Raw genomic sequence first — 17746 nt, 5'->3', positions numbered from 1 at the left:
GTTCTTTTAAAGCAGAACTAAATGAGATTTAATTTTTCGATTGCAGAATAACAGACACCCGAGACTGTGGCAGTCTTTGTTGTTTTGGAACAGCTGCGAGTTCACCCGGGTTTGCTGCTCTGTCGGAGATGTTCACGGTAACAGCTATCGCCTGCCCCCTGCTGTGCAGTCCGTCCTGTTACAGTGCACCCTTCCTCTCTGACGCTGTTGTGTGTAGTGTGGTGTGGTTCTGCATGTGCGCTTGACAAAACAGAGAGATTCTCCCGTACACCTCTGTGCCGGTCTGTGGCCGGCGTAGGTCTGGTTCTTGGTCCTGGTGGGTTTTTATTGCCTTTGTTTAGTCAGGACGGCTCTTAGCGCAGTTTGAGCTTGAAGGCGGAGATCTCCATGGGATCCAGGTTGATGGAGGAGTCGTTGGCCAGGGGCGTGCCGGGGTGCATCAGAGTCAAAGAAATGGGCTGGAGCAGCTGCAGGTCCAGGTTCTTGAAGAGTCCTGATACACTCAGCTGCAGCAAGAGAGGGACAGGAGTGTTAGTTAGCGAGTGAGAATGAAGATATGAGGAAGAAAAGATTGGGAGTTTGGTGGAAAATACATCTGACGAGTGAGTCCATTTGTTTTATGTTTTGTGTGTGTGTTTCTACCCTCACCTGTCCTTGTGTGGTAGTGCAGTTGAAGCCCAGGTTCTGAGCCTCCAGACCACAGTCCAAGCCGAGGCGGTGAAGAATTAAGGCTGTGTATGCAGACGGAGAGGGGGGGTCCTGCTGCTCACAAGCACACACACACACACACACACACAGAAGACAAGTCGGTTCCAAAGGAAAAACAGAATATGTAACTCCAAAAATCAAGAATCAGCTAGATTCCTGAATCTTTACCTGGCTTTGGATGCTGCGCAGGTTCAGCAGGTGGAAGTCGCAGGGAAGGATGGACTTGAGGGGGGCGAAGGTTTGTAGAGGAGGGATGCCGCGCCTTTTTGGCAGGACGGGCAGCGCCAAGACCTCGTGGTTCAGGACGGCATTGGTCATGTGACTAAGTATCGACGGGAAGCTAGTTGTTGCACTGTCCATCATCTGGAGGAGGGAAGAGACAGTCCATCTATTACGACATTCAGGTCACACTTCTAGATTTAGTCTTTTTGCTAGATTGTAAGAGTATGAGGTATATTTCTAATTCTAGTCCACACAGACTTTTATAGAGCAGGGGGCGGGCGGCTGTGGCTCAGGAGGTAGAGCGGGTCATCCACCAGTTGGAAGATTGGCAGTTTGATCCCCGGCTGCTCCAGCCCGCATGTCAAAGTGTCCTTGGGCAAGATACTGAACCCCAAATTGCTCCCGAAGGCTGTGCCATCATTGTGTGAATTTCCTGATGAGCAGGTTGGCACCTTGCGCGGCAGCTTCTGCCATCAGCATATGAATGTGTGTCAACGGGTGAATGTTGGCATGTAGCATAAAGCACTTTGAGTGGCTGGAAGACTAGAAAGGGGCTATATAAAAATGCAGCCCATTTACCATATTGAGTTTGTTACAGCGCTGAAGTCAAATTTTAAATGAAGAGCAAGAGTGTTTCAAACATGATGTGCAATGTTTTGTTGACTGGAGGATCGTAGCAGGCCAGAACTTCATCCACAGTACCATCAGCAGTTTTACCAAATAGAGCTGGATGATAAAACTGCAACCAATGCCTTCCCATCCTCTGCTCATGTGTATTCATTTACTTGATAAATGATATCATTTGTTACTTTCAATACTACTATCCTAAAGATGGACCAGTTTGGCTACAGCTACAAGGTGGAGGGAGGCAAAAAAAATTTAAATAAAATAAGAGCATAGGAACTGGAGCTACAGTACAGACTATGATGCTGGCTAACAAGCATCCTCACTGTTGCCAAGGCAACGTTACCTTTTGAACTCCGTCAGTCAAGATTTTGGAGAGGAAAGAATGAAACAAGGAGGAGAGTTTGGCAAAGACGCCATCATGCTGAAGGTAATCGAGTGGAAGAAAAAGAGAAGGAGAACAAAATTAGAGGAGAGGAAACCAAAAAGACAGATGGGGAGGTAATGAGTATTGAAAAAAAAGAAAGATATGAAGACAGGTGTTAATGAAGGATGAAACATTGTTCAATGCAGCGACACTGCACAGAGCTTATAGAAACACATTCAGCACCTCAGAGTCAGGTGTGGTGTGCCTGAATTTCAAGAGCAGCTGCACCGCTTCAATAACCGCCTTTGCTTTCATCTGACTGACCTTGTTCCCCGTGGATCTTCGCTCCAGCAGCAGTCTGAAGCGGTTGGCTGTCTTCTTGTTGTCCTTCAGGCCCTGACCCAGCCCACGATTATCATCCTGCATCAGTCGCCGGTCCATAATCACTTCGAGTTGGCCTGAGGGAAAAGGAGGAGCAGGGACTTTAATACAAACCCCCGTGTATTGAACTTTCCGACATCAGTCAATGAAGACAAACACTTTGAGCTACTTGTCATGTACAAATGCCTCCATTATGCACCTAACGATGATAAAAGGATTAGCCCAGTAGAAAAATGTGAGGGTATGAACTGATCTGCTCTCTGAAAACCTCTCGAGGGAGAGAGAGAAGTGCTTCAATACTGCTCAATAAAAAGCAGAGAGACAGTAAACAAAGAAAAAGAGCATCCATTTCAAACATAACTTTCATTAAAAAAAAATAAATGATGATAAATGATAGAAAACTGAATAAAACGTAATAAGATACAGACCGCTCTCCAGGCTGCTGACGCCCAGAGACTGAGCTGTGTGCAGCGTGAGGCGGTGATTGCTGTCCTGGATGTACGCCTGGCTGGGCATGGGATAGAAGTTGGCCTGCAAGGGGAGCTTTAGGTAGTGGTGACGAGGCTGAATCTACAAGATGAAGGATCAGACACAGACCAACACAATATGTCAAACTTAAGGTTAAGAGGTTAGCAGCTTCTTACCGTGCACATAATCAGACACACACACACACACACACACACACACACAAAGCTGTCCAGAGTGGGACTGACCTGGAAGCCGTTGAGGTCTGTGTAGAAGACGTCTCCACTCTGGATATCAGTGGTCAGTCGCATGGCCAGCTCCTTATTGGTCTGATCTCTGATGTCCACCATGGTGGTGATGTCCACAGACAAGCCATCCACACCTAAAAATACAAAACCATACAAAAAGTCATCCATGGAGGGAAGTGAATGGAAAGATGTGATCTGCAGAACTGGGACATATACTGCTTTGTTTTACAGGTTCCTTCATTTTATACTCATTTTTTCTAATTGACTTTTCTAAGTCATTTGCAGGAATTTAATGTTTCATTGTTAGAACATTTTACAGAGATGTTGGTGTAATTTAGTAGAAATGATAAGAAAAAATAAAAGAAAAAAGTTGGTTTAATTTGTAAGCACCCACTCTTAATGTTTGGGTTTATAGCTGTTAATTTGCAAGAAATCGACTCTTGACAATTCTTTAACTGACAGAAAATAATTAGTTTTCAGTGCTCAGTGCTTGTGTGTCAAATTATATATTTGCATATTAGATTTTTTTCTGCTGCTCTTGTATAACTGTTAATTCTTAGCACATTTCTTTCAAAGGGTTATGTGATTTGGTAGTATACGGGAAATGTTTTTAAGTATTTAAGAAACAAGCTAATATGCTAATATGTAGTTTGACACACAAAACTACACTGAAAACTATTTTAAGTATTTTCTGTCAGATAATAAATTAGATTCTTAACAATTATTTAAGAATTTTTGCAGACTAACAACTATGTATGAACCCAAATATAATGAATTGGCACAGTTTTTTTCCTTATAATTTGTACCAAATTGCACCACCCTCTCTGTAAAACAGTTAAATACCTGGAAATTATACAGAAAAGTTTCAGAATTTTGTTTTCAGAAATTTGCATAAAATTAAACGACCTGTAAAACAAAGTGTTACCAAATATTGCTTACAAATAGTGTGAGCCTGCTGAATGTACAAAATCTAACACTTTCAGCTGACAGGATAAAAAGTACATAAATTTCATTATGAATTATAAATTGTCATATTGTCAAACACATGAGCCCTTGGTGTATTGTACCATCTGGTGCCTTAAACTAAACACAAAAAGCTTTTTGGAACTGATTCCATTGTGCAGTTTTGCGCTGTTATTACCTGGCACATTGTTTATGCGAATGGTCTGCTGAAAATGCTGGTAGTGTGCCACCACCTCAGAAAAGAGAGGGCCCTCAACAACACGCACCACAGGCGGCTCTTTCTGGTTGTAGGGCTGAAAGCAGGAAGAGAGAGATGGCACTGTGAGCAGAGGAAGTGCTAAAAATGGGAGCAGCAGCAGTAACAAGATACAATATGGCAACGACACGCTGACACTCCAGTGCGTTCTGTTGTCTTTAACTCAAGATTCATCTCAAGACAAGATGAGGAGGCACCCAGCTCCCTAGCATCATACAATGTGGCAATACACATGGGAAGATATATCAAAAGCTTATGAGAGGCAAGTAAACATTTGAGATTCAACAACTAGAGTGAATACCTTTGCTTTCCCGTCAGGTAGGAAGAGGTAAGCCCCACTTTTGTCTTTTGAGGGACGAGTGCCGTAAACCATAAACTGCATCTGAACTTTCACTTCCTGAGGATCATCCTTGCGCTTGATACTCTGCAGATGAAAAAGCCAAAAAGTGGAAGAAAGACGATCGCGGAGGGGGAAAAAAAAAAAAAAAAGAATTAGAAAAGAGATGAAAGGATGTTTGAGTAGCAACAAGACATGTCATGTTCACTTTGATCAAACAGCCAGGGTTTATTGGGAAATCAAGTTCATTTTTTTTCTCCTGAAGATCAAAGTTAAAAACAGATGAGCAGATCTCTAATGCAGATACAAAATCAATAGAAGTCAGAGCAGATAAAACGCCAACCTCCAGCAGACCGGTGGTGCCGGAGAAGCCCAGTGTGAGAGACTGGCTGCTGATGTAGAAGGTCTGAGAGTCCGCCTGCTGAGAGCGGACAGGAAGCGGGTCCATGGCGCGGGCGCTGGCAGTCCGTCCAGACAGCCTGAGGAGGGTGTCGGAGCGGAGCGTCATGGGCGAGTCAGGGGAGTCGTAAAGATGGAACACAGCTAGACCCAGAGGTGGCAGACGAACCATGAATGTTGCCTGGACAGAGGATTGAAGAGTGGTTGAAGCAAACATAGACACAAAAATAATGACATGAACTTTTAAGCACTGGCTTCATTGTCGTTGTTTTTGGGTTTGTTTTTTTTTTTAAAGGGACAGTGTGTAAGATTTAGTGGCATCTAGCAGAATAGACTAGGCAGAAATGAAATATAATATTCATAAGTATGTTTTAATTAGTGTATAAATCACCTGAAAATAAGAATTGTTGTGTGTTTGTCACCTTAGAATGAGCCCTTTATATCTACATAGGGAGCGGAGGCCATGGAGGCCGCCATGTTTGCTCCACCATGTTTCTACAGTAGCCCAGAATGGACAAACCAAATATCAGCTCTAGAGAGGGCCTTTCGCGTTTTTCACGTTTTTCATGAATTTCGCGGCCACTGTAGATTCTCCTACATGCTTAGAAGGGGAGGGTGAGAGGAGGTGTATTCATTTAGTTAATCTGCAACCTCACCGCTAGATGCCACTAAATCCTACACACTGGCCCTTTAATCAGAAAATAAAATATTGACCACGGGGCATTCACATTAAAAGTTATAAGCATTTGCACATTAGCAACATTGTGCTGTAATTAAAATGTGATGAGAGACGGAAATAATGAGATTGTATTTCTCAGTTGGATTTAAATTCATTGCTTTCTGTGGGTGGAGCGAACTTTATCTGGGCTGAAATAAATGAATCTACAGAGTCTCAGAGAAGCAAATGGGATGCATTTTTTTACTCAAAGAGTCTGTTCTAGTGCTGGCTTGCAGGTAGACATCAAAAAGGAAGGTGGAGAAGACTTCAGGCACATAACTGTGCAGAAATCTTTTTATTGCAAATTCTGTTCCATGTGGAGTACTTTTTATTTTATTTTTCTCCATTACATACATTCATTTGGTAAGCGCTTTTGTCCAAATCAACTTAGCTCAGATTCTATGCATAATAATGTTGTATCAAGATGTGCCAAACGTGGAATATTAAGTCAAAAATGTGTTTTTCTTCTTGTTCTTTCATTTGGATGTTTGAGTTTCTCTGTGCAGAATGATGTATGTGCAGAGTTTGACACTAGAAGTCTGTTTTCATGTGTGGAGGGGGATCTCTAGAATAAAAAACAAGGCCTAATAAACATAATCTCTTACCTCAAATACTTCCGCACTCATTTGACTTGCAGAGCTCCACTGAGCACTCAGCTGCACAGGGAGGGTCTGTCCATCCTCAGTGAGCACCCTCACCCTGACTGTGTTGACCAACACAGTAACCACACACAGCCGCTCCTGCTCAATGGGGTTGAACAAGACCAGATACCTGGTAGCAAGGAGAAAAAAAAAAAAGTAATCAAAGGCAAAGGATGGTGGAGGAGTAGCCAAGGGAGGAAGCGGGGGAGGGGATGAAAGATGCGAGGGGATGCAGATAATACCTGGGTCCTGCTGGGTCCAGCTCGATTAAAGTGCGCTGAGGCAGAGAGTCTTGAGTAGCTCGCCTGTCGTCCTACAGGAGAGGAGATATAACACAGAAACACACTGAATAATAACAAGTCAGAAATATGCATGTTTTTCCAAACAGTTTATTATGCAGTGTCAGAGGGTCACCCCCTCCCGCCCACCCCATGTTTCCTCTTACCGTCTCCAGGAAAGGCTCTGTCTGGTAGAAGCGATAAAACTCTTTGTTCTTCATCACCAGGAAATGAGCAGCATTGATGATTACTCTCTTCAGACCGATGAGTGAACGCAGTAATCTAGGGAGAAGGAGGAAGAATCAATGGCTCAGCAGCAGTCACAGCAGACAGCTTGTTTTTTTGCTTCAAGGTATTGAACAAGCAAGTATAAAATTGCCACAAAGACAGAGGATTAACAAAGGGGAGGCACAGTTCTTCTATTTAATATCTTTTTTTTTTTTAAGAACTCAATCTATCCAATCTATACTGTCATTTCTTCCTAAAGCACAGATTCTTACTTGGTGCCATAGTCAACAACAACATTCTCCTTCGCGGTGCCGGTGATGGCATCATGATGCTGGAAGAGGGCAACAGAGCGCCTTGCATCGACTAGCAGGGCATAATCTGCAACCGGGTAGCGTCCTTCCATGCCTGCATGTCGAGCGTTGGCAACCGCCAGGCTGTAGAGGATCTCTGCCCCCCTGAAACACAATGACAAACAGCTATCAATGAGAAGCTGTTCCAGTAAGATTTTGATGGCTTTATTGAGTCGGTTAAAAGTGTTCACATTATTATACTTTTTTCAAACAGGGTCTCGTATTCAACTGTCATTTTAGAAAATTGCAATGGTTCCTGTGAAAGTTTTTATTTCACTTTTTAAGTTGAGACTGAAGTTGAAGTTTATATATAATGTAAATCAAGCCAGCGTAAGCTTTTCTTATTTTGCATGTTCCAACAAAATGCATTGAAATCCAAACCGGGCTTTCATGCAACAAGCATACATGGACACACCTTTCTGTTAATGTTAACAATGTGCATGTTATGTTTTGGTTGTTTGTTTTGCTTTATTGTACCAAAGCAGAGCTGAAACAATTAGTCGATTAATCGATAAGTAGATTGTCAGAAAATTAATTAACTATTTTGATAATCAGTTCATCATTTTGAGTCACTTTTTAAGAAAAAAAATACCCTAATTCTCTGGTTCCAGCTTCTCAAATGTGAATATTTTCTTGTTTCCTCCATGACAGTAAACTGAATATCTTTGGGTTGTGGACTGTTGGACGGGACAAAACAAGACATTTTAGTTTGCATCTTGGGCTTAAGGAAACGATCAACATTTTTTTATCTTTTTCTGACTTAACACACCATAAAGAACTAATCAATTAACTGAGAAAATAATCGACAAATTAATCGATAATGAAAATAATCGTTAGTTGTAGCCTTAGTCCAAAGTAGGGAGATATTGGAGAAATGCAACAAAGACAGTGATGAGCAATAAAAGCCCATTCAGTATTTCTTTTCTGACCACATGAATATTACATAGAAAAAAACAACTGACATAAAACAACTAATAATTGAAAATACAGGCTTGTTTTGCTGCCTGCTGCGTTCACAAAAAATACAGATGTAAACAATGTTTTAAACAGCAACAGAAAACATTAATAACTTAGATGTAGTTGTTGTCTGGTGTATTAGTTTTGGAGTCATACCAAGTTCCAGTCGTGCTTGGATTTGGACTGTCTGCCTTTAATTTGTATACAGGCTGTTGCTGGTGCTTTAACCTAGTAAGCCACAATTTGCATTGCAAACAAGATGTAGATGTTGTGAAGATGTTGTATAACTCCATATGTATTATTAAAAGTGGAGCACTATTAACACACCCCAGGTTGTGTGTGTTGTGTCTGTCCTACCTGAGGTGCGACTCAATCACACGATCCAGGCTCTTGTAAAAGGGCCGCGAGGTGAAATAGCCAGTCCAGTAGTGGTCTTCACGGTCTGCATAGGCAAAGAAATCTCCGCTCAGCACTGGGAAGTCTGCAGGTCTGGATCCCTGGGCCACTCCATGCGCTTTGTATACAGCATTGAAGTAGTCTGAGAGAGTCCCGAACTGAGCCTGGAGGAGCAGCCGGAGACAGATGTTAAAAAAAAACAAAAAAAAAAAAACAAAAAAAGACCTTACTCAAATACAGCTGAACAGAACAAAAGAAAAGAAAATCTCTCATTATTATGCATGCGGCTTTCATCTTACATGGCATCTTCAGAACCAAACATTGAGTTGTGACAGATTCTTTGTTCTATCAGCAACGCCACTGCATGATTCATTACGACAAGACAGGTTGTACACTGAGATACTGGGTGCACTGCTCTCAGAAGCACAAAAACAATGAAAAGGCTGCAAAATATATAAATATATTTAGTAACACTATTTGTGACAGTTGACAAATTATTCTCTCACCTGTACATGCATCTCCGGGTGAGAATTCATGTAGTCAAAGAGCTTCTGGTAGTTGATGTACTGCTGATCCCACTCCAGGGCCTTGTCGTAGCGGAAGTCGTCCCCCAGGGGGACAAGAAGCACCTTGCTGCGGTAGAGTTTGGACTTTTTACGGTACTGGTCCAGGAGGAGGTGTGCCCTGATTGAGAAACAAGAGGAGAGAAAAAAAAAAAAAAGAAAAATGAGGGAACACATTTCTTGGCATCCAAACTGTCCTGCTTTCCATATGCAGGTTTTCTAGGAAATTACTATAAAACTTGGAAAGAGAAGGATCATGATAGTCCAGCAAGTATTTTCCATTAGCCTCAGAAAGATGTTCTCTGGAAAGTTCTTAAAGTCCCCTAAAATCTGGTTAATGTGACTGCAAGACTATCTGCAGTCTATGTCTGTCTTCCTCCCTCCATGCGCTCTCTGTGGTTATTGTTATTGGCGCAAGTTCAAGTTGAGTTTATTTGCAAGTGACCAGTACAGATAACAGAGTTGCAACAGCAGTGACCAATATATTATATTCATCCTTTTTTTTTTTTTTCTTCTTACACAAACAAATAACATTGACAAATCTTTTTGATAAATTGTGACTGAGATATGTACTGAGTGAGACATTTTGCAGTTAAAAAATAAACTTGTCAGTGCTCTCTGGTGGACAAACTATGCAACGCACATGCTGTTTCTTAAAAGATCTCAAACATATCTTTGGTATTTCTGTACTGACATTTCCTGTTATTTAAATCAGCCAACATATACACAATACAAATACATCTGCAATTAGCAAATTTGGGCAAATATGTCATTCCACTGATTTATCTATTATTCTAGCTCTACTGGACATCCTAAAAATGTGTTCTCCAAGACAACTGGATAGATGCACAGCTGCCACTTCCACCCTGCACTTTCCCATGGAAAAGGATGACTAACCCCCTCCGTGCCTCACCTCTCTGCTACATTAGCTTCCACCACAGTTTTCGGTGGCACTTTCCACGGGCAGTTTATCCGACCACCTGGTAACCTCTTGAAGTCAAATTGGCAGCAGATCTTTGGGTCGGGCCCGCAGGTGTGAGGCACATCGTAGCTGTAGAATGGCATCATGTGGCAAAATATGTCTGAGCTTGATCCGGTATCTGTCAAAGCAGTAAAGATAAAAATATTAGCTTGACAGTAGCCTCTAAAGACCAGAATGCAATAGATACATGCTCTGAGTAAGGGTGCTATTTGTGATGATCGATCAGTTTGTTAGCAATTGAAGTTCACACCTACACTGGAAATGTTCAAAAGGTCATTCTGGATAAAACAGGAAGTCACTTTGTAGAAACAGCAAATAGTAAAAATGAATCACCAAAGAGGTCTGACTTTGACAAATTGATAATATTTAACAGTGTAATATCTTAAGATTTTTCCATTAAGAACAAATGGACAGTAATTCTTCGCCAGACGTGCAATTCATTAAGAAGATATAGCTGGAAGCAGTGATTCTGGGGTTCAAGCCAACACAGACAGTTAGAAGTTGAAAGCTTCATCAGCTTAATTAAAAATATCCACGAGGTCTGGTGATGTTTTAGAAAAACTGTCACTGATTTATGGCCAAATTTGGGCCAAGCACATGCACGTGTTTGGAACTGATGGCATCCCCTATTGAGCAATTTCAAAATAGTTTTACACACGTGGTTCAACATTGTTATCCTGCAAGTTTTGTGATGATTGGCCAAACAGTTGTTGACTTTGGTCTATTTATGTCCTGAGCCACACCCTTTTGAAGTTCATTGTTCAATATCTTGAAACCTAAGTAAGATATCAACAAGCTTTATTCAAATTTTGATAAGCTTGGTCCAATAATGATCCACAGAAATTTTGGTAGCAATCGGACCCATGGTTTAGAAGGAGATGTCAAAAATGTGTTTTTCAAAAAGTTAAAAATGGTGGAAAATCCATCTAGGCACAAACGGGTGTGGCTTATATGGATGTGAGACTAACCGTTCAAAAGTTATAAGCCAAAACATGAAGTTCATTGTTATAGCGTCATCATCTGGCCAATTGGGGTCATATTTCTTAGGCAGCACTTGCACACAACTTCCAATCAATGGGCAAAATATCATGTCTCTACTATTTACCAACTCGCAGGAATTTGCTCAAACACTTCTGAAGAAAAATAATTACCCAGCACATAAACAGCAGGGTTTCAGCCCTTCAGGCTTGAACCTCTAATGATGATGCAGATAGCTCTTCTGAAGCTACTACGCACTGGTTGTCCTTCCAAAATTTCCCCTCACTTTCAAAGGCCATGGCAAGTGGCATGACTCATTCAGAAATGAACTTAACAAAGATAAGCACATGAATCAGATGACATCGCTGGCTGTGGTCCACTCACCCCAGGCCTGCCTCCACATAAACTCCAGGCTGCGGGTGGAAGCAAAGTGCTTTTTGATGGAGTAGTGGACCCTCTGGATGAGCATGCTGGTCAGATTGGCCTTCTTCAGCAGATAGGGCATCGTGGCACTGTGACCAAAAGGGTCTACCGCCCACCCACTGCGAGGAGTTATACCTACGACAGCGAGGAGGAAGCCAAGTTTTCAGGATTATGCTCAGATTAAAAAAAAGCAAGAAACGCATCTTTTCGGAAATCAGTCTCCTCAGCAGAAAGCACTGAAAATAGCACAAAGTATTTTATCTTCCACTGAGTGCGAAGCTACACCTGCTGCATGTGGGAGCTCAGAAAGATTAAAGATTTACCTTTAGACTTACGGGTAAAATTTCACAGAGAGAAGAAAGCTTGTGAAACATTGAAGCATCATTAAGTCTAAATGTAAATGAAGAGGCCAGAGTAAGAAAATACTTTCTGATCAGTTGCATACCTAGATTTTTCTCTAGCCACTGATGTCCTTCAATGAGCTGGTCTATCATAGCAAAATAGTGAACGTTGGCTTCATCTGTCATCACCCAGCCTCCTGTCACAATCTCTAGCTGCCCTCCAAGGATCAGTCTGTTGAACAGAGAGGATTAAGAAAGCAAGGTGAGGATAATCCAGCCCTGAAGAGGGAGAGCCACATTAACCAGATAACAAGCTATTTTTAGAGCATCCACAACCTGCCAGGGGGTACTATCCATTGTGTTAAGTACTACACTTCAGGCCAGGAGACATCACAGAAATCTCAACTAATTCTCAGATTAAGGTGGGTTTTTTTTTTTAAATGTGTGCTTCACTAAGCTGTGACTCACTTGCGCATGGCCTCCTGCTTGTGTATGTCTGCAGTCTCCCACCACTTGGAGAAGAATGAAATCTCAGACCAGATGAACTTCCTGCGCGGATCCTCAGCCAGCTTCACCACCATGTTGTTTAAAATGTGTTGTGTCTGGTCTGTGAAGTACTTGTCAAAGGTCTTGATCCAACCTAACAAGAAGAAGATAAATCTAAGCAATTTGTACAGCAGATTGCAGACAGACTGTCCACTATCTCTACAACAATACACCTCTATCTGCCCCCTTTTATCCACCCGGTTGATGCCAAGAAGACAGGCCAGGTAAGAGACTCGACGCTGTGGAAAAAGTGCTGCAACAGATCAAAAAATAAAACTCATATTTTATTCAAGTGGAGCTGTTCCCCTCAGAAAGCTATTTAGAAGAGTGGTTTCAAAGAAAGTGACTAAAAAAAACACTTTCTATACACTTCAAGCGTACCACAGCATGGAGTACCACAGCCTATAAAATATGTCAAATATTTATCTCACATATTCTGGGATAACATATTTAGTAGATAAAATATATCTTATTAATAAATTGCCTTTCAAATGTCTGTAGTTTAGTGAGCGGGGAATCAGTAGTTAGAAATAGTCCTGACTATTCATTCCAGCTTTTCCCCTTCTTTGCGTTTAGTGAAATAAGCCTATTTCTAGTAAACCAGCCTCCAAGCGCCTTCGGTGTGAGCTGACAATATGATTTCTGGTTGCAAAACTTTACTACAATCTATAAACCCTGGACACAGAATGCAGCATAAACAAATTACTGAAGAAAACTTTGCGGCAGAGTTTAATCAAATGCAGCTCCAAATGAAGTCTATTTCCCATTGTTGATGGACAAAATTTGCAGGTCTCTGCAGCCTGTCAACATATCAAAACTGTCAAGTTAGCAAGCATGTGGCAGGCTGGTAAACAAGTTTAATGGAAATGTCAGTCTAAAATAAAATCTCAGCCAATACAACCTATAAATAGAGTTTTCAGAGGCCAATATCGTTCTAATTTCCATTGTTTGTGGCTGAGCTGTCAATCATGTCAGCATTATGCTAATAATAATGAGAATGAATGAATTAAATTTTTCACTAGACTCCCACTCAGGTTAAGCTTCATAGTAGTTAGGTTGTCTCTTTATATATACAGACAGGACACTATTTTTAACCTCCTGAAAAAAGTGGTCAGACATGCTTTTTGCTGCGTCTTGAAAAACCGTTCCATGAAATAGACTTTTAAATTAGCACTGAGACATGCACAACATTCAACAAAGGTTCACTGTGGGTGTTTGTTATTCACTGCTCACCTGGATCGTTGTGGGAGTGGGGGACCACAAATACTTGCAGCGGTTCATTGTCCCACTCATCAGGGTCATAAGTTATATCAAAGCCCTGTTTCCAGACGCCGCCATCAGGGTTATCAAACTTCAGGAGAGAGTACACATCCACCATCTAAAATGATACACAAACTCGTCATTTGCACATGTGACAGAGCCCAAAACTAAGCATAGAGTAAGATCTACAAAGTCGCAATGATAACATAAAAGTTCTGGCCAATTAGCCACTTAGCTTTTCATCTAAGTGGAGGCCAACTTTTAGTGTAGCAAGCTCACCTGAACGTCTGCTTGACCGTGGCTGCCCACAGCAAATTGGCAGTCCTGGGGCTTCACAGCGAGGAAAGTGGGGCGGCCATCGAAGGGTAGGACCCAGGAACCATTGGCACTCCTGAAGGGCAGGTGGCCGCTGGGAGACACAGCTCCTGTGTCTGTGAGCTCCATCACAGAGTCCTTTATGTGGCTGATGATTTGGTGGTTCTCCTCCAGGAGCTGCTCCAGCTGCTCTATCCGGTTTTGCAGGACTGAGATTTGGCTCTAAAAACACACACACACACAAAAAAAAAAGATAAATCACACAGCTGTATAGCATCATAAAACATCTGTCAACCGAATCCAGATTGTTCTATCATTATAGTAAACAAACATTAATTTTAAGCCTAGAAATTAGACATCTGTCATAAAAAATATTCTGCTTTAGCCAACGTAACAATAGCAGCATGAGATTTAAAATATTTCAGACCATAAAGATATCTACAATACATGATTAGGCATGTCTATTTAAATTTAAATATTCAAAAAAAGGAATAAATATTTAGTCTTATGTTACAGGATAAGAAAATAATAATAAAAAGTATGCAATTTATTAAGGCTAATGTAATCAGCTATTGGGCCTTAGAAAAATTGTTTATGTTCATCTCTGATTTCATGCAAATCCTGGTGTATAACAGAACATGCAAAAAGAAGTGCTACAAAACAGACAGCAGAAATGGGTTCTCATGCAAGATAGCAGTACTATAGCAATTATTCTTACCCGTGGAAAGTTCCCGCCATTCTGTCGCCTTGCAGGGTCATGTTGGACTCGATCCAACATCAGATACAGTGAGAATACAGCCACACAGAATATGGCCCCTCCACACACTGTCACCTGTTTCCTCAGCTTCATCCTCCCCTGGAGCAATCTTCTTTCCGGAGTTTAAATTTAAAAAAAAAAAAAAAAAAAAAAAAGAAAGACCTTGGCAGTGGTCTCTTTTTTTCCCAACACACACAAAAAAGTCCTTGAAAAATGGGAGGCAATCCTTCACAGAGCAAAAAAAAATAAAATAATGGAAGGTAAGCAGCTATGCCGGTATCAATGGTTCAGTTCCACATCTGTGATGCCTACAGCCTCCTCTCACCATACTGGAGACCACAGCACAGGGGGGCAGCAGTGGTAGCAGTGGACAAGGCTACTAAATCAGCAATAGCTGGCAGGCAGTCTGTCAGCTTTGGCCAAACCACAGCCACCGGTGGGCTCCTTCAAAGTAGCCCTTGTGCTCAACCATCCAAACCGATGAGATTGCAGGAAAAGAAAAAAAACAAGCGCCACACAGAGAGGGCTCATACAGGAAGCCTAGTGTCCCTGCAGCATGATGTGTGTCACTGTGGGCCTGCTCTTATGGACCAGTCCCCACTCCCACAGCAGCGTCCTCCAGTGCAGCCACGACGTCCCCTTTAGCTCAGTTGGCCTCTGGTGCCATAACAGTTTACACACTAGGTTGCGGCAGAGCAAAGAAAGGGGCTGACAAAAGACCAACTTGGCTGAGAGCAGCAGCTTTTTTAATCAAGCCTCAACTCTGCCCGAAGCAGCTCCAGGAATTAGAATGAGACAAATGTCATTCTTCTCTCAGGAGCACTGTGACGGCATATCTACTGTGGCAGCACGGTCTGTCCTTGATCAAAAGCGCCAAGTTGAAATCACATCAGAGGGTCTTCTTCAGCTGTTGGGGACATTTAGGATTAATGGAGCATGCAAAAATACGTATTCAGCCTAGCATTTTAAGAGAGAGAGCGTCACTCACAAGATGCACAAGTAATAGGGACTGCGTGGGAGAAGAAGAGATACTTTCTTGATCTGATGAGTAGAGTCAACAGTGAAAAGAAAAAAAAATCATCAAGCTGAGCAGAGTGGCCTGTGTTTCCTCTCAGCCCTAATGGATGTCCCTGCTTCCCTCTGTGTGCAAATCCAACACGATCATAATCCGCTCACTTCTCAGCCTGAGACTATTTTAGCATTACCACAGGGAGTTAGGATTATAACCTGGTATTTACATTTGCTCATACTGAAAAACAGTATCAATGTCAGCAGAAGGGACGATTATTATTTGTTAGACCACCTGGGCCAGATGATCAATATATACACAACATGAAAGGCTCTGTTAGTTGGGTTCACTGGTTGAGCTTATTAAAGACTACAACACTGCGTTAACGTGACAAATGTGAATATACAACCGTTCACATGATGACGCTATGACGTTAACATCAATACGATATTTCTGCAATATTCCTAACCTCTTATGTAAATTATCAAATCTCTATGAACAATATTTTCCAGTTTATTGACTGAGGGGTTGCACCTCTTTAGGTTTAACTTGGATGACTTTTAGTCAGCTGTCGCTGGGCAGCTAGCCAGGCAACACTGCGTTGCTTCAAACTTCAGAGCACTAAAACACCTGCATTTGGTCACTGAGCTTGACACACTGAAGCTGGTTAACGCATCTAGCTCCTTAACCAAGTAGTACTCTGTCAAACTTTAACCGTCCCGATTACTTTATCCTTAACTAGCGATCACGAATATGCAGCCAAACAAGCTAGCGCTAACGTTAGCTAACGTTATGTGCCGGTTATCACATCAACTCGACTGGTTCTCGAGCTAGCTTCATGGGTCACTAAATATAAAGATTAAATCTAGGTGAACAGCAGGCACATCTGTCTCTCTGCAGCCGTGAAAAGCGTGTGCACCACGGCAGATTTATGTCTAACGTTACGCGACAGTGTAAACGCTGGCTTGATAACATTAATAACGTTACGTGGCGGATATTACCTGGCTAACCCTCCACTTTTGTTCTAAACCTCGGCTAGCATTCGTGTACGACCTTGGGACGCTGTGTCTTTGTGAACAAAATGGAACAAATCTGACGTTACCTGTCAAAGGAGAGTGCAGAGTCCGGCGGTGTGTGCGCTTTCAGCTGCAGGCTGACAGATTACCAACTGAAGCTGCTAGCCTAGCAGCTACAACCGAGCTGCTGCAAAGCCTTATGGGAAGAGAGGAGCTGCGCATCAGTCCATGATTGGTCCACAGCTTCAGCAAATTTTAAAATAAATGCACTAAATCTTCATTTCTGTATATGAGAGTCTAAAACGCAATATGAGATGACAGATGTTTGAATGATTATTGTATGAATATAATGACTTAAACCAAAGGATGGCTTGAATCAGCCGTGTGTTTAACTATGACACACAGCATTACCTATGAGAAAAATATGATTTAATAACACCGTTAATACCCAGATATAAGCACTTCTGGTTACAGAAAAGGTGTACCAGGAGTACACACAACACAAGCTTTGTAAAGCTCAGTGTTCAACCCATTTACAGCACTCTGTAACCCACTAATGTTTACCATTACCTATTTACCTGTAATAGTTATTGCTAGTTAATTATTGTAATATTTAGAACGATCCACTCAGCAGTTTAGAGACAGAATAGTGTCAACTGTAATGAAAAATGATTAACAATAATGCAAATGTTGGGATTTTATCCCTCTTGCAGTAACTTACTATATGTATGTCATCATACATAAATACACATGCATCAGCCTGTTTTTATGGAAAATGTATTTTTTGCATTTAAGCAATGAGATGTTGTGGTGTTGTCTTGTTCTCTTGTTTATAAATGACGTCAAATTCCACATGATTCAACAAAGAGATAAACGCCATTAGGACATTATCAGTAGCTTACTGGTTTGGACAATTTTATAGAATCATTTGACCATTTTTTATGCCACACAAACAGGACTATTTAAACTGGATCTACTGTCTATTGAGGAAATAGTCCCAAAGCACCATTTATAATTC

At 41.6% G+C, this 17746-nt stretch overlaps 1 protein-coding gene across 2 annotated transcripts; it reads right to left on the bottom strand.

Annotated features, from left to right (window-relative positions):
* Positions 1–4: 4 nt before the first annotated feature.
* Positions 5–16919, bottom strand: man2a2 (mannosidase, alpha, class 2A, member 2). Of its 2 annotated transcripts, XM_042412318.1 has the most exons (24): positions 16815–16919; positions 15692–15744; positions 14665–15610; positions 13911–14168; positions 13605–13749; positions 12294–12465; positions 11930–12057; positions 11446–11619; positions 10015–10201; positions 9045–9222; positions 8500–8702; positions 7108–7290; positions 6775–6889; positions 6572–6642; positions 6294–6459; positions 4915–5151; positions 4536–4658; positions 4157–4271; positions 3016–3149; positions 2731–2872; positions 2246–2379; positions 877–1071; positions 649–762; positions 5–506 (listed from the first exon to the last, which is right to left on the bottom strand). In XM_042412318.1, exons 3-24 carry the CDS (start codon positions 14794–14796, stop codon positions 354–356), a joined length of 3459 nt encoding a protein of 1152 aa, XP_042268252.1. In that variant the 5' UTR covers positions 14797–15610; positions 15692–15744; positions 16815–16919; the 3' UTR covers positions 5–353. The 2 variants fall into 2 exon arrangements, with proteins under 2 accessions (XP_042268252.1, XP_042268250.1); XM_042412316.1 differs by lacking the exon at positions 15692–15744.
* Between the last annotated feature and the right edge of the window lie 827 nt (positions 16920–17746).

This window comes from Thunnus maccoyii, chromosome 5 (genome assembly GCF_910596095.1).
Source record: "Thunnus maccoyii chromosome 5, fThuMac1.1, whole genome shotgun sequence".
NCBI classification, from domain to species: domain Eukaryota; kingdom Metazoa; phylum Chordata; class Actinopteri; order Scombriformes; family Scombridae; genus Thunnus; species Thunnus maccoyii.
This window is presented reverse-complemented; position numbering and strand designations above follow the sequence as displayed.

What these genes read in the sequence shown, in the direction of transcription:
- man2a2 (XM_042412318.1), bottom strand. Translation starts at nt 14,796, where the DNA reads ATGAAGCTGAGGAAACAGGTGACAGTGTGTGGAGGGGCCATATTCTGT. An exon ending in ACCCGGAGATGCATGTACAG is followed by an intron (nt 8,703 to 9,044) that starts GTGAGAGAATAA and finishes CTGCTCCTCCAG; the next exon opens with GCTCAGTTCGGGACTCTCTC. An exon ending in CTGGACCCAGCAGGACCCAG is followed by an intron (nt 6,460 to 6,571) that starts GTATTATCTGCA and finishes CCTTGCTACCAG; the next exon opens with GTATCTGGTCTTGTTCAACC.